The sequence below is a fragment of the Brassica rapa genome, chromosome A09 (assembly GCF_000309985.2).
Source record: "Brassica rapa cultivar Chiifu-401-42 chromosome A09, CAAS_Brap_v3.01, whole genome shotgun sequence".
NCBI classification, from domain to species: Eukaryota; Viridiplantae; Streptophyta; class Magnoliopsida; order Brassicales; family Brassicaceae; genus Brassica; species Brassica rapa.
In genome coordinates this window covers 34230476-34246898 of record NC_024803.2, presented here as the reverse complement: position 1 = coordinate 34246898, position 16423 = coordinate 34230476, and the positions used below count along the sequence as shown (strand labels likewise).

Sequence of the window (16423 nt, the reverse complement as noted above, 5' to 3'; positions counted from 1 at the left end):
TGCAAAGTTAAATTCGTTAAGATTTTATCTGGAAACAGTAGTTTATTTTATTTGAATTATGATCAATATAACTATTAGGCGATATTTTTCTCGGCCGTTAAAACATTTTTTTCGTTTTTCAAATCTGAGGCCCTCTCCGGTCCGGATTTCCACACTGGTGCTGTGAGAGGGTCTCATTCTCCTTGTCTTTTCAAGTTTAAGTTGATTTTTTTTGTGTTTGGTTTTTGTTTCTTTGTTTTTGTTTTGGTGTGACTTTCCGGTGAAGGATTATGTCTTGTATCAAGTGATGTTGGGATTCAACATTAGTAAGTAGCGCTCTCTGTTTTGGAGGTGTTGATTTCTTGTGACTATGGTGGTGTGAGGCTTTGTTATTTTGTGTGGTTGTGTGATTTCTTGCTTGGTGTATGGCATCTTGTCTCCTCCTCCAAAGAAAATGAGTTCCTGAAATAAAGACTCAAATCTCAGGATTCAGAAGAGAAGCTTGCATCGGTCTCCACCTACGTCCATATTTTCAGATCGCTTATTGTACTTTTCATTTCAAATTTGTTCAATGGTAAGCTAACTTGGAACAAACTTGATAAAAGCAATTGAAGAAAAAAACTTATCTACACTATGAAATTTTTTGTTTTGATTTTGTTAAAAATATTAGAAGTCCGGATGCTACTGCTGGAACGAGAACATCTAATTTATCTTATTTCAAAATAAGACCGGTTTAGTACTGCTAATGTGTCATCACTAATGTTTATCCTTGCTAGTTTCCGATGCAGAAAGACAATTAGTTTCTCATTTTTATCTTGTGGTATTCTTCTTTGATGATGTAATAGATTGCAAATCATTATCAACAAAACAAAGCGTTTCAAAAAACCATCAACGTATATTATAAATATGGAAAGAAAATAGGAACATCAACTCGATAGTGACAAAAGAGAACATTTTCCCAAAATGTAGAAAATCATCATCAAAGAATAGAGGGTTTTAGTTTCTTTTTGTAGAATTCTAGTAGTTATTTAGTGATATTCCCTTGCAGTTTTCCGCTGGTTGCTTACTAGCAATATGCCAAGCTTCACACTCAGAAATTGTATTCTTAGGATATATCCACCTAAAACTGATTTTAACACCTGACTACGTTTTCATTTTGTGCCTTCTATACGAATCAAATTATCAAAAGATATAAGACCTTTAGATGACTTTCTACTTTGATCACAATGTTGTTAGTATGAAGCTTATGGGAGGTGCTCAATATAACAAATTTACTGATTCCTTCCATTTTCCTTTTCCATACTATAGAAAATGGTTGTCACATCTCATTTGATATCTTTTTGATTTAGATTATTTATCATCGCAATATAACCGGACAAAAGTTGTCATATAAAGCATCAGATCTTATGAGGTTTTTTTACTGATAGGGCCTTAAGTGCTCATATATTATTTTTATGGTGTTTTCCTTAAATTAATATTAACAATGTTATTTCTGCTTAATATCCTGATTTTTAGTACTATACTAACCAATTTTTGTATATATTCGGCAATGGCTATATATCTAATATATTAAAACAGAAGTCATGACTTCTTTTCATGTGTGATTTTTTTTAGTTTGGACTATTCCTAGAAAATATCATATTTTACATAAATTCATTATTATATCTTATAATATATTTATCTTTTTATTTGAAATACAAATGAATATATTAAAATGTTCTAACAAAATCTTTTTAAAATTTTCTTAGAATCTTTTTAAATTTACTTTCAAAAATTAGTTAGTTTTAATTTAAATTATCATAAAATATAATTAGAAATTAAAATTGAATATAGTTTTGGTTTATATACGAAAATTAAAATAAAATAAAATTAATTAATTTCAAAAATACATTTACTAATAATTTTTAAAGATTTTGTTAGAAATAAATATTTATTTCTATTTTAATTTTTTCAAATTTGTTTTCTAATAAAATAAAAATAATGATTTTTTGATGAGTAATATTTTATTTGGACCATCATTTAAATTTTATATTAAATGTATATCACTAATGCTAATATATATAATATTTTAACTACTTTAATCATAATATCTTTTAATTTTTTAAAAAAAAAATTAAAATACTAACAAATCTCTTGAAAAAGATTATAATAAGATCTTAATTGTCATAAATTGAATATAAATATTTTCAACTAATTTTGTAATTAGTAATGAAATGTTACTAAAAGAATAAAATTATATCCTATTTTATAAATTTTATAATAATATCTATCATTTTAAAATAAAAAAGTTATACAAAATATGATAAAATTATTTTAAATTGATAAGTTAACATATTTTGTTTTCATAAATATAAAATATTTATGCTAAAAATATAATATGTTGGTAGAACGGGTTAATATTACTAAACTATATAATATATGTAAAAATTTTAACTTATCTTAAACTTTTTAATATACTGTAATTTATTATATAAAATTAATAAACATTTAAAATTACTAAAAAAATCTAGCGATTTGAATTACAGATCATGATTATAATAAATTAAATACAAAATTGTTTTCATATATGTTGTTTCATGTTTTAAAAATTTTAGTCTAGTAATCAAACGCAAATTTAATAAGACAAATATATAATAAATAACATATATATATGATGATTTTAATTTACAGCATAAAAACTATAAAATTATTATATTTGGTATAATTATACAAATATTTAAATATGTGAGTAACATTAAAAATATATAATAATTATATAAAACAAATATCTATATATATAAATGTGAAAATATATACCTACACGGTTGTGCGGGTGGAAATCTAGTTAGGTTTAAAAAACCTATATATTAAAGTTTTTGAATGTATTTCTTAACGTAAACTGAATGAATATTCTTACCATTGAATGAAAACATAAACGTGAATGTATGTGTAGCATGTTTGACAGTTTAGCTTTCGCATTTACCGAAAAGGTGACAAGCTACGGGGATGAACTAAAAGTTATCTTGATCACTAACATCAACCCCAAGGTTGTTGGAAGTGAGTTATATTGAATTGACTTTACTCTACAGCCATCATTTAAAAATATTATGTAAATAAAAATATGATTGTACTTATAGAAATAATTATATTTCTCTAAAAATATTTAGTTTTTAGTCATAGCAATAAAAATAAAAAGTTTAAGGGAATATTTTTTTAACATGCTTTTATTATTTTATAGTAGATTTTTACCATAAATTTGACTCAAATTTTGCCGAAAAATGCAAAAAAAGTTACTTTTAAAACAAGTAACGTTGATTAAAACAACCACAACGAATCTGAACCGTTGAATCTCGTCGGTTCCGACATTATAAGATAAAGGGGTCACGAATCCAAGACTTTTTGTCGAGTCCTTGGTTCACTTTCTTCTTCGTTTGGAAATTAATTAGGGTTACTCTCCTCCTTCCCCCATCGCCGTTTCAAGGTACGAAGAAGAGTCTGTGTTCAATTAGATCCTCTTTTATTAATCTTCGTTCTCTTAATTATCAGTTTCTCGAATCTTCCCTGTGATTTTTTTTGTTCTTATCTATTTGATAAGAGATTCATACACATGCGCCTGATTGATTATGATGCAAAGTTTGCAGCTTTGACAATGCCTCGATTTGATGATCGATATGGAAACACTCGCCTCTACGTCGGCCGCTTGTCGTCTAGAACTCGTAGCAGGGATCTTGAACGTCTTTTCAGCAGATACGGAAGGTAAATTCATCAATTTATTTAATTTGATTGGCCTATCTTGATTGGTCTTGTGGGAAATTAAGTTCTTAGATTTTAGTTATTTTTTTGTATGAAACCGGAATGAATTGTCTTAGGGGAGAAGCTAAGGGGTTCTTTGTCTTGCTACTATTGGGATCTAGGGTTAGTGTTTTGTTTTCTTTGTTAACTTAAATGATGTTGTTGAAGGTTTCTCTGGGGGGGTTTGCCTAACCTGGAGATGTTTGATGAGTGTACTGTGGACTTGGTGTAATGGGTGGCAACTCTCGCCTGGTGTATAGAGAGTGCATCGGCGATTTTGTTTGTTGATTTAATTGCATGTTTTTGACTGGAAGTTCCTTAAGTAATGATGGGCCCCTTGATTGCACTTTCCACAGAGTACGAGATGTTGATATGAAGCGTGACTATGCCTTTGTTGTAAGTTTAATTAATACCTATCACCTTTTTATCAGAGGGTTTTGATTAGTCTATCCTCGAACGCACACACACACATATATATATATACATTTTGTGCATCTATTATTGGCCCTCCTCACATGTTGAGAGCAGGAATTTAGCGATCCTCGTGATGCTGATGACGCAAGATACTACTTAGATGGACGAGACTTCGATGGGAGTCGCATCACTGTTGAGGCTTCTAGAGGGGTTAGTTGTTTGTTCTGTCTCCTATTATTAGTTTCTCCACTGGTTCGATGTAAATTACTGATAATGTCATTCAAAAATCTTTAATTTATGATAGGCACCTCGTGGTTCTCGAGACAGTGGTAGCAGAGGTCCACCTCCTGGTTCGGGTCGCTGTTTTAACTGCGGTGTTGATGGTCATTGGGCTAGAGACTGCACAGCAGGAGACTGGAAGAACAAATGTTACCGATGTGGTGAAAGAGGACACATTGAGAGAAACTGCAAGAACAGTCCTAGTCCTAAGAAGGCCAGGTACTTGTAATTTCTAAATCCTTGTTTGTGAAAAGTTCCTTTTAACCTTTTCTGATACCTCTTTGGATTGTAATAAACCAGGCGTGGTGGAAGCTACTCCAGGTCACCAGTTAAATCACGCTCCCCTCGCCGCAGAAGAAGCCCAAGCCGGAGCCGTAGTTACAGTCGTGGTCGTAGCTACAGGTTAGAAAGCATGCACTAGATCGTTCTTGTGTTTGCATGAAGCTATGGATCTTTTCTTATTAACTGATGCACTTTTGTTTCATCAGCCGTTCACGATCGCCAGTGAGAAGAGAGAGAAGCGTTGAGGATAGATCACTTAGTCCTAAGCCAATGGAGCGATCCGTATCTCCCAGAGGCAAAGACCAAAGCCTGAGTCCAGACCGAAGAGTCGTAGATGCAAGCCCAAAACTAGAAAAGCAAGATGGGTCGGACTATGAAGGCAGCCCAAGAGAAAATGGTAATGGCAAGAGCTCTGTGAGTCCCATTGCGGGAGGTGAAGAAAGTCCTCAAGACAGGAGCCCCGTTGATGATGAGCCTGAGCTTAACCGTTCTTCCCCTAAAGGCAGCGAGTCACCTTGATGGCTCATTTTCCCCAGCAGGGTAAGAATCTCAATGCATCATTGTATGTTGTTCCTTGAACTTTTACTTTGTTGACTCGTTGGTTTGTCTTGAGACTACTTTTAAACTTTGTTATGTTTCATAAATTTGTTTTTATAGCAAGACATTTTATAATATTCTCGTTTGTTAACTCTCGGAAGAATAAAGCTTTCAACTATTTTATGCTTTCTCTATTTATGGTCAGCTGTTTCTGTTAAAATTGCTCCTGCAAAATGTATTCAGCCTCAAAGTAACTCTTTTGGAACCCAACGACTAAGTTGGTTTGTGTTCAGCCTCAAAATCCTGCTCCGACAAAGCATACTATGCGAAACCTCGAAAGTCCCAAGAAGCCGATAAGGTGTGTAGTTCGGGTTCAATGTTGACTCGGCGAGGTTTTTTGACTAATGGCGTTTGAAAGAAGCGTACTGGCTTCGTGTTTAGGAACATACCGAGCCTCTTGTGTTGGCCGTCTTTGGTTTGCTTATTTAGTAATGACTCATAAGTAGCTTACATTAAATTCATAAAAATAATAATCAAAACTTTCGTAAACATATGAAATACTATATATTATACAATTTTAAATTTGTCTTCACCTCAGCTGATCCTCATTTGCCTATTTGTCTCCTTTTGTTTTTTGTTTTATTGAATTCATTAGTCTTCATCATTACAGCACTTATACATAGTTTTTTTTTGGAGAAAAAAAGATATTTAGAAATACCTCATTTTTAATCTTAACAAGACGCTCTCTACTGCTCTACTACTTTCTTGGTCTCTCTCTTTTTGGGTGCCTCGCTCGAGCTTCGAACTGGTCACACGTTGCACAATGAAATGCCATCGCAGACCAGCGTGCTACAAGAGGCGGGCATTATAAAAAAATTCAAATATCTATATATATTCAAATGTTTCTTTTAAGTAGTAGTATACTAAAGCATATTCAAATGTTTATCTCAGAGGCATGAATGATTAAATATTTACATCTAAGATTATATTGTTCTGGCTAATTTTGAAAAAATAATGCATGCGATTTTACAATTTGGGTCAATATTGTACCTTCTTCCTTAATCCGTCTTAGAATCAATTGCAACCTATTAAAATATTTTCAAATATTTTAACACAAGGCATAGAGTAGTAGAGGTTGAGTTCCACGACTAGTTGTCTACTGAAATGTAGTTTGCAATCAATTATCTTAATATTATCATTTAGATCGCAAATTTGACAATAACTACCCTTTTTAGGAACACATTTCAGAAGCTAAATTACACCACAAGGAGAACAATTTTTCACTTGACGGGAGCAAGAATTGTGTAGAGAAGGAGGAATGAGACAATGACGATGGCTCCAACTAATGTGAACTTTGGACTTGTCCAGAGCATGAGATTAGATCTCTCTGTCCTTTTGATAGGATCAACTTCTTCCGACAACGGAAACTCCGATCTCGGAGGATTCCACGTCACGTACTTGTCCACGTTGAACTGGGAGAAGAATGTCTTCTTGCTTTGTTTCTTGAAACTCTTCCACGCTTTGTCCCAATCCCTCGACGATTTATCACCTGAGACCATAATAAATCAAGAATCTGATGTAAGAACGAGACATAAGCACTAGCTTTGATTCTTTCTCACCATTGTCGTTTTTGGGAGATTCGTCGGGGTTCCCTTTGGAGCAGAGGAATCTAGAGGAAGATGAGAATCTAGGGGTTATCAGGCAGAGATTAGAGGATCTTAACACGGAGGAGATTCTAGCAGAAATGTTCATCGTTTCAGTACGGACAAAAGAGGATCTTGTGAGCGTTGTTGTGTCTTCTTCGATTCTCTGCCGGACAATGTGATTTTCCTTAGCCTTTCAATCTCTTGGTCCATCTTCACTAGCGACACGTGGGATGTGAATGGGTCCCGTTTCTGTGCGAACCGGGTTGGCTATTACTTGTTTAACGGTTAACAGCTTTGGGAAATATCAGCTCAGGACCGGACATTGCTAGCTTTAACACCTAACCGGTACGATTTATATTTAGAAAAGTTGGGCCAACTTGTGTTGTAGGACTTGTTAGTTACATGACTGTGGGCTGAGTAGGCCAAGAAGTGGTACTGAGCCCAATTCTCAACTCTTTCCGGTTCCTTAGCAAATCACTAATAGGAATCTTAATTGAAAATTCTGCAAAGGCTATTAAGTTTTTGGTTGGAAAAGCTTGGTGAGAGATAATGATAATTAGCAAACAAAGGCCTTTTCATTTGTAAGAAAAAAAATCAAATATCAAAAAACAAATAAAACTAAGTAAGGTTAACATTATTAACATAGACCTCAAAATGATAAGTTTTCAAGAGGGGGTTAAGTAATAATTAAAAGGACAAGTTGAAGATCCATGCTGGAGCATCAGTCCATAGTATCTAGTTGCATCATCCTTTGGCTTCTAGTTAGGTCTATCTTCTCACTAGACCCACTCTCATATTTTCTTCTCTTAATCTCCACTGTCCATTCAAATTGAACAGACAAGATCTTATCACACAAACCATTCACTTCAAGTTCCTCAATTGTATTCTTATTGTGAAATTATGAATATATTTTCAGTTAATCAGTAACATAAGTTAAACAAAAAATACTATTAAAAAAATAAAGTGACACAATATTTATTTTTTCTTACAACAGAGAATTGTATAAATTTCTATTATTTTACCTTTAATAACATTTGAAATGTATGTACACAGCTGAACAAAAAAAAAATCTTATTTTACGAAAAGTTTGCAAAATAAAAAGAGTTTTAGATTTTAACATCCAAGTGGGAGATAAATATCTAAAAACTGGACTCCTTTATTATCTCCTCACTCTCAAATCTCCCGAAGAACCCTTAAACCTTATCCCCTCCCCCAAAGCACATCGAGAGAGAAGAGAAAGTGAGCCATGTCTGCCTCCGCTTCCTCCGTTTCCCTTTCTTCCTTCAACCCTAAATCCCTTCCTCTCTGCATTTCCCGCTCCGCCTCCGTTCTCCCACCTTCCCTCTCCTTCAAACTCCACTCCATCTTCGCTTCCTCCGCCGTCAAATGCTCCTCCTCCCCCGCCCAACACCCGTCCCGTTTCTCCAGAAACGTCGCCGTATCATCGGATTTCGAGGTGGAGGAAGACGACATGTTCACCGACGATGATTCTTCTCCCCCGCCGACGCAGGAGCGCAGCTCCTCCTTCTCCGCCGACCTCAAACTCTTCGTCGGTAACCTCTCCTTCGATGTGGACAGCGCTCAGCTCGCTCAGCTGTTTGAGAGCGCCGGGACTGTTGAGATGGTTGAGGTATAACTAATTCTCTTCCTAAAGTTTGGTTCTTTATAGCTTTTCTTGAGATGGGTCTTTGAAGAGAAGTTGAGATTTGGTTTTGTCTTGGTTTGTGATGAAATGGTGGGTTTGGTTTTGTTTGTAGGTTATATATGACAAAGTGACTGGCAGAAGCAGAGGTTTTGGATTTGTGACAATGTCCACTGCAGCTGAAGTTGAAGCAGCTGCTCAGCAGTTTAATGGCTATGTAAGGAGATAAACTGTGCTCTTGTCTTATTGATATTTTATTGAATTGCCTATGTGTGTATGTTAATACTCTGTTTGGTTTGTGGAGGCTTTATGGTTTATGTTTTTCTGTTAAAGATGCAAGCTTGTCTTTTTAGATATTTATACCTTGGGGTTGTTTTTGTTAAGCTTGTTGTCATGAACATTGCAGGAACTTGAGGGTAGAGCTTTGAGGGTTAACGCTGGCCCTCCTCCACCGAAGAGGGAGGAATCATTCTCCAGAGGACCAAGAAGCGGTGGTTACGGTTCTGAACGTTCCAGTTACGGTTCTGAACGTTCTGGCTACGGGTCTCAGCGTTCAGGACGTTCTGGTTACGGGTCTGAGCGTTCCAGCTATGGGTCTGGGTCAGGGTCAGGGTCAGGGTCAGGTTCATCAGACCGTGTGTATGTGGGAAACCTTTCGTGGGGTGTTGATGACACGGCTCTTGAGAGCTTGTTCAGCGAGCAAGGAAAGGTTGTTGAGGCCAGGGTCATTTACGACAGGGACACTGGTCGATCCAAGGGTTTTGGGTTTGTGACACTCGGCTCTCCTCAAGAGGTCACAAGAGCCATCAACTCTTTGAATGGCGCAGTAAGTAGTGTTATCACTTCTCTTCACATTAAGTATTGTTGTATTTGTCATTGTGCAAGCAAACTCTCTTATACACATTTTGTTTTTCTTTGAAGGATTTGGATGGAAGACAGATTAGAGTCTCTGAGGCTGAGGCTAGGCCACCAAGGCGCCAGTTTTGAGCGACCATGTCACTTCACTGCTCTCAAAGAACTGCAGATTCTTGAGGTGTATCATGTATATCATCTTGAGTTTTGGGCTTTGTTTCTTAATTTTAAGTCGTTTTGGGCTTTGCTTTTATTTTTGCAGACTACTTAGGGTTTTGGACTTTTACTTATTTCTTCATTATGCTGTTTCGTTAACTTTGTTGTCCACCAAGTGTATGTGGACCGTTCAAAAGAGTGTACCATTTGAATCTTAGACGGATGTTTTTGCTTTACTAAAATTTCTTCAAATCATAGTATTCGATCCCAGTTTAAAATGGGCCTGAGCAATAGTATATAGATCCTCACGTCTGAATGTGATGCCACTTTCTCGGCAAGTCACGTGGCCTTACCACTCACAACTCGAAGGCTCTGTAGCAAAGGTTCGCTACAATAGCCCTGTTCGTTTGGTTGCCGCAGGTTTCGGCGGCAGCGGCAGCGGCAGCGTCAGCGGCGGCGGCAGCGTCAATGAGGACAGTTGTTGTTCGTTTCGCAGACGCTGCCGCTGCCGCTGCCGCATATCATATCGCGACCGCAGGTTTTATCGGCGTCAGCCGCAGGACGCAGCGTTCGGACGCTGCCGCTGCTGCCGGTTCCTGCGTCAACGAAACGAACAAGAGTTGACGCAGAATGTTGACGCTGCCGCTGCCGCCGGTACCTGCGGCAACCAAACGAACAGCCCTAATAGCGTAGACATTAATAGTAGCTGCAACTGAATAGCATAAGAAAAATCATTAGTACGTAATAATATTATCAGCGTAAAACACACATTTACTGAGCTGACTAAGTTTGTTAATAGTTTCAATCGTGTAAACCGCGCTTGTTAAGATGGCTTTTGTAATTCTTGTTAGATTGTTTAACTTTACACCTGTTTATCTTAAGTTCTTAACCTTATATATATACGCGTACGGCGTATCAGCATAGTAGTAGACAGCTAACAAAGCAAAAGATCAGTGGTATCTGTTTGAACCGAATTCGGTCGGAAACTAGTAAGAAAGACGAGCACTCGTAGGTGGGTCGAAACAAATGCGTTTTATTAAATCAAAGGATGTTTATCCGGTCTATAAATAAGGAAATATGCGGTAGAAAGCAAGACGGCGAAAGCTAGTTTGCTGAAAATTACAAATCGGCGAGAAAGAGAAATGAAACCCTAGTTCTAGCCGCCGAAAATATGTGTGGTTGATTTCAGATTCGTTTTTGTTGCCTCTACATGTTCTTATATAGTCGATCAGTCGTCCTTTGGTGACTTAATTTGCCCTTCTTCGATGAGCTTTTAATTCGTTGGACCGAATGGTCGGGCCGCTGTATTAAGCCGTCAGGTCAACTGCTTTCAGTCACTCATTCGATCGGCTAAAAGCAGTCTTGAGTCGAGCGAACTAAACGGTCCGTGAGCCGTATCAAACTTTGCAACTTAACCAACTTAATCTAACCAAACCTAACCGGCAAAACCAAGTATCATAATAGTAGGATCGAACAATCACCAATTATCTTGATATTGACTAATCCGACAATGCCAGATTAGTGCAAACCATGTATATATATTGTGCGGATGTCACGTGACGAAGGGTATCTTCGACGCCATTGGTCTATAAAAAAAATTGTTTTGAAGGGAATGCTAAGAACAAATGGGACATGGCAATAACCGAAAGAAGAGAAGGAAACATTGAAGTGAAATAATGGAAGATTTATGTCTCATAAATAAAGAACACGAAAATAATGAATTCACTTTGCTCTTTCTCCATCATACTTCCACCACTCTTCCTACCTGCAAGTTAAGCGTTTTCTTCCTTTTTTAAACTCATCTCCTTTTGTCCTCATATATCAGTTCCATAAACATACTAAATATTCCTTGTTATTAGAGATGCGTAATATTATAGAGTTGATCAAGGCTATGTTATCTCTAACAAAAATAACATAAAATGTAATAAGAAAAACATTTTAATGTTATTATTTCAAGCAAATATATAAGAATACTATAAACTTCAATTTCGCAGTGATAAGGTGGTAATTTGCCCTTTCTATCATTAGCATCAAATTAAATATGGTTTGTCTTAAAGTACACTTTTTGTCTGAACGAATTAGAAGGCAGGGAGCCTTTTTACTGCTCTCCTGCTTCATTTGTATTCTCGGTGCCACACACACACTTTATCTACACACATCAATACACAAATTCATATTTGACTTCATCATATATATAAGCTTGTGTTATACTTCGAGAGCACTATCTTTAATTGTCTATATCCTTTTTTGTTTATTGTTGAGAGTTTCTTGAAAACCATAAGCCTTTTGTTCACCAAAGAAAAAACATAATCCTTCTGCTTCTCACTCTTCTTCGCAGCTCTCTGATACTCTTTTTACGACAACTTACATATAGCAAAACTAAATTTACTTGGGTTTAAATTTTTTTAAAGTAACTAATCGAGTAATGTAGGTCTTGTATCTTTTTTTTGTCAACGATATGTAGGTCTTGTATCTAAAGTGCACTTTTGTTATAAAATTTAACCAAAGGCAAATGAACCTTTCTTGGGGTTTTTGCCAAAACTAACCCACAACTTGATTTTAATCCCAAACCTATACCCAAACTTGAATCAAATGCAAAACTAACCTAAAAGCCTAATGAAATTACAGCTCAGCCTCTTGTGACCAAACAAAAAAACAGAAGCAATTTTTACGAATATATCCCCAGTAAATCGTCTGAGTCGTCTGAGATGTTGGAAGTCGTTTGAACGACTGAAGTGTAAGTCGTCTAGTACCAGTTTATTTTAAAAATAATTTATAAATCTTGTAAAAATATATTTTGATGCGTGAAAAATAAAAATCAAGTAATTATAAACAGTTTTAAGTGATATAAATTAAGATATGATAAAATTGATTTGTTTTGAAGATAGATGAGTGGAAGTAGTGAATCATGAAATACTTTGGTTTAGGAGTTTGGCAAACATATGTTGCAGTATTGTATGTATTGTTAGGGTTAGATTTTGGAAAACTAAAATGTTTTTTTCAAAAATTATTTTCACCTATATGTGTTTATTTCTGTGTATAGTAAACAATTTTCAAGTTTGATTTGGTTTTATGAAGTGTTTAATTAGATAATTAAGTTTAGGGGTTATGTTTAGGGTGTGGACGACTTATATTTCAGTCGTCTGTTGAATAATTTACTCGGACGACGTATATTTCAGTCGTCCACATCGTACCGAACCTTTAATTTTACCAATGTACGTTTTAACCTAACCGGATCATTTTACTCGGACGACTTACATTTCAGTCGTCTGGTGAAGAAATTAAAACAGACGACTTACATGTAAGTCGTCCAAATATTCCCGCCTAAAAATTTTTTTAAAAATTATTTTCCCGCTTAAATAATTTAAACCAGATGACTTACTTGTAAGTCGTCTGGAAAGTCTTCTATTTTAGTTTCCCGCTAAAAATATTTAGTTTCCCGCTAAAAATATTAAACTCTTCTGGACGACTTACATGTAAGTCGTCTATTTTAATTTCTTCACCAGACGACTGAAATGTAAGTCGTCCAAGAATTCGTCTGAGTCAAAAATATTTAACCTAATTAGATTTTTTGTCTCCCTATATAAAGAAAAATTTACACATTCTCTCTCCTCCTCTCAAATGGCTGCAACAAAAATGTAATGTTCATCATTCTAAAACTCTCCAACCTCTCTCTAATCTCTTTGACTTGAAAACACCAAACTTTATATGAATTTTTCAGTTTTGTCTCATGTATTTCTTACTAATCTATCTATTTTGCAGGTTTTTAATCAAATGGTATTCATCTTCCATTTATTTAAAGGTAGATCTATTAATTTTAGATATATATTTTTGTGTGTTCTATAAATGTAGATTTATCTAATCTTCCACTCATTTTCTCTATTTTTAAGTCATTTGAACGTTTTTGGATATGCAGGTTTTTCAGATCTGGATTTGATATGCAGGTTTTTCTGATCTGGAAGACTTCTGGGATGACTTAGACTTCTGGGATGACTTACCTGTTAGTCGTCTGGAAGTCGTCTGGACTTCTTAGAAGTCTTCTGACAAAGTCGTCTGGACTTCCAGGAAGTCGTCTGGACTTCCAGGAAGTCGTCTGGATTTTTCTGAGCGTTTTGGTAAGTTATTATGTCTGATTTTTCTTCATTTGGTTACTTCTAGTTGTATAAAGTTCTTACTTTTTTCCCAAACTAAAACTCTCCAAACCCACTCTAATTTCTTTGACTTGAAAACACCAAACTTTATATGAATTTTTCAGTTTTGTCTCATGTCTTTCTTACTAATGTATCTTTTTTGCAGGTTTTTAATTAGATGATACTCATCTTCCACTAATTTAAAGGTAGATCTATTATTTTTAGATATGTATTTTTGTGTGTTCTGTAAAGGTAGATTTATCTAATCTTTCACTCATTTTTTCTGTTTTTAAGCCATTTGAATGTTTTTGAACATGCAGGTTTTTCAGATCTGGATTTAATATGCAGGTTTTTCAGATCTGGATTTAATATGCAGGTTTTTCAGATCTGGGACGACTTACCTATTAGTCATCTGGAAGTCGTCTGGAAGTCGTCTGGACTTCCTGTAAAGTCGTCTGGAAGTCGTCTGAACTTCCTAAAAGTCTTCTGACAAAGTCGTCTAAACTTCCTGGAAGTCGTCTGGACTTCTTAGAAGTCGTCTGGACTTCTTAAAAGTCGTCTGGTCTTGTCTACTCAAGTGGAATCCAAGCTTGTCTTTGTAGAGGAATAATCTATAATAGTTTTGTTTGTGGTCTGTTTTGTGAATTGCATGTCTACTCTTTTAGTTGTGAATTTTTTTTAAAATCAGTAATAATGTTTTCCAAGATGTATTAAATGTGCTAACAATGTGTTTACACATTTACAAATCAATGAAATAATAGACTTCAGTAGCCTTTTTCTTATTTTTGGATCTCTCATATGCAATAATAAACTTCAATAGCCTTTTTCTCATCTTAATAAACAAGAATGTTGGTAGCTTCATATTGATGCAACATTTTAAGAAACATTTAACCCTTCTTCCAACTCATAACAATAGTCATCATTATTGTCTATAACAATAATACTTAAGAGATGGAAACAAACAATAGTAACTAGTCAAAGCATATCATATTTTTTTATAAGTTTGTGTTGAAAAACTTAGTCAAATTTAGTAAAACTAAGGGAGAGAACATATTTTGTAAATATGAGTTTTACATATCTTGAAGTTACTTATCACTCTTAAAAATACAAGTTATTCAAAAACTAACGTAGAAGACTTAAAAACTAGTGGAGAAGACGCGGACGACTTCAATCTAAGTTGTCTAGACGACTAAACTATACGTCGTCTGGTCAACGCAGAGGTTTTTTTTGCAATTGACTTTGAAATCTATTATTTCGGACGACTGAAAGTTAAGTCGTCTACTATTGTTTGGTTAAAAAAAAAACTCCAAAAAAGCTAGACGACTTACATTTCAGTCGTCAGAGGTTAGTTTTGCATTTGACTGGATTATTTCAGAAGTTTGACTTTTTGGACGACTTACATTTCAGTCGTCTAGTGAAAATTAAAATAATAATATTTTTTTAAAAGTAGACGACTTACAGTTAAGTCGTCATAGGTTAGTTTTGCAATTGAAAAAAAAAACTTCAAGATTTAATTATATACAGACGACTTATAATTCAGTCGTCCACGAGACGACTGAAATGTAAGTCGTCCAGGATTTACCAGGTTTGACCAGAATCTCGGAAAAAAATCATGGACGACTTACAATTAAGTCGTCTGGTGGACGACTAAATTATAAGTCGTCTGTGTATAATTAAATCTTGAAGTTTTTTTTTTCAATTGCAAAACTAACCTATGACTACTTAATTGTAAGTCGTTTACTTTTAAAAAAATATTATTATTTTAATTTTCGCCAGACAACTGAAATGTAAGTCGTCTGGGGAAATCAAACTTCTGAAATTATCCAGTCAAATGCAAAACTAACCTATGACGACTGAAATGTAAGTCGTCTAGGTTCTTTGGAAATTTTTTTGAAACCAAACAATAGTAGACGACTTAACTTTCAGTCGTCTCAGGTTACAGATTTCAAAGTCAATTGCAAAAATAACCTCTGCGTTGACCAGACGACTTCCAGGTAAGTCGTCTACAGCCAGACGACTTCCAGGTAAGTCGTCTACAGCCAGACGACTTCCCAAGTAAATCGTCTGACGAACAGATCTGGAAAAAAACTCGATGTCATACCTTAAATTGGTGAGATAAGTTCCTTAGCATACATAAGGCTTCTCCAAGCACACAGAATCACAAACGAAAGTCACCCACCCAGAATCGTTAGCTTCTATGACTCTATGAACCATAAAAATTTTAGAATCAAAATCTTGGGTTTTTTAGCTCATTGTGGAGAGAAAGTGAGATATATGTTGTGTTTAGTTCACAAGAATGGAAAAAGAAGAAGGGTAAATCGATTTTGGGAGCATTAAGAGCTTCAAATTGGTTGTTCATGGTGGTTGTGGTATTGATATCAATGGCAATCTTGTAATTACTTGAAGATGATGAGGGTGAGAGAGTAAAGATGTCATTTTCGAAAAAAAAATAAAATTTGATGGCATTTTCGTAAATTATGTGAACTTGTGGGGTGAATAGGGCAAAACCAATTTTTTTTAAAAGAAGGAGGTTAGTTTTGTGTTTGACTTTAACTGTTAGGTCAATTTTGCAAAAAGCCCTCTTTTGATTATCTACTTGTGGTAATATATACCCACAACCATTTGAGATCTATATCTATAACAAATAAATGTTGAATACGCCGAGAGTGAGCTAATTATGTTGTTTTAGAATTTCAGCATGGCCGATTATATTATGATATTAGAAACTAGGTTGG

General features: G+C 35.0%; 3 protein-coding genes across 7 annotated transcripts; 2 read left to right on the top strand and 1 right to left on the bottom strand.

Moving 5' to 3' along the window:
* Positions 1-3265: 3265 nt before the first annotated feature.
* LOC103841273 (serine/arginine-rich splicing factor RS2Z32) lies at positions 3266-5447 on the top strand. Of its 4 annotated transcripts, none has more exons than XM_009117792.3 (7): positions 3266-3439; positions 3600-3714; positions 4107-4146; positions 4279-4374; positions 4469-4662; positions 4744-4845; positions 4932-5447. In XM_009117792.3, the coding sequence occupies exons 2-7, from the start codon at positions 3608-3610 to the stop codon at positions 5242-5244; spliced, it is 852 nt and encodes a 283-aa protein (XP_009116040.1). In that variant the 5' UTR covers positions 3266-3439; positions 3600-3607; the 3' UTR covers positions 5245-5447. The 4 variants fall into 4 exon arrangements, with proteins under 4 accessions (XP_009116040.1, XP_009116041.1, XP_009116042.1 ...); XM_009117793.3 differs by having other exon boundaries at positions 3315-3439; positions 3593-3714; XM_009117794.3 differs by having other exon boundaries at positions 3348-3439; positions 3919-4146.
* Positions 5448-6248: 801 nt separating this feature from the next.
* LOC103841272 lies at positions 6249-7456 on the bottom strand. 2 transcript variants are annotated; one of them, XM_033281216.1, is made up of 3 exons: positions 6882-7456; positions 6541-6811; positions 6249-6509 (listed from the first exon to the last, which is right to left on the bottom strand). In XM_033281216.1, exons 1-2 carry the CDS (start codon positions 7012-7014, stop codon positions 6543-6545), a joined length of 402 nt encoding a protein of 133 aa, XP_033137107.1. In that variant the 5' UTR covers positions 7015-7456; the 3' UTR covers positions 6249-6509; positions 6541-6542. The 2 variants fall into 2 exon arrangements, with proteins under 2 accessions (XP_033137107.1, XP_009116039.1); XM_009117791.3 differs by having other exon boundaries at positions 6251-6811; positions 6882-7455.
* A 607-nt stretch (positions 7457-8063) lies between these two features.
* On the top strand, positions 8064-9815 carry LOC103841271 (29 kDa ribonucleoprotein, chloroplastic). The gene is made up of 4 exons (XM_009117790.3): positions 8064-8538; positions 8666-8767; positions 8957-9376; positions 9472-9815. The coding sequence occupies exons 1-4, from the start codon at positions 8155-8157 to the stop codon at positions 9535-9537; spliced, it is 972 nt and encodes a 323-aa protein (XP_009116038.1). The 5' UTR covers positions 8064-8154; the 3' UTR covers positions 9538-9815.
* The last annotated feature ends 6608 nt before the right edge of the window (positions 9816-16423 follow it).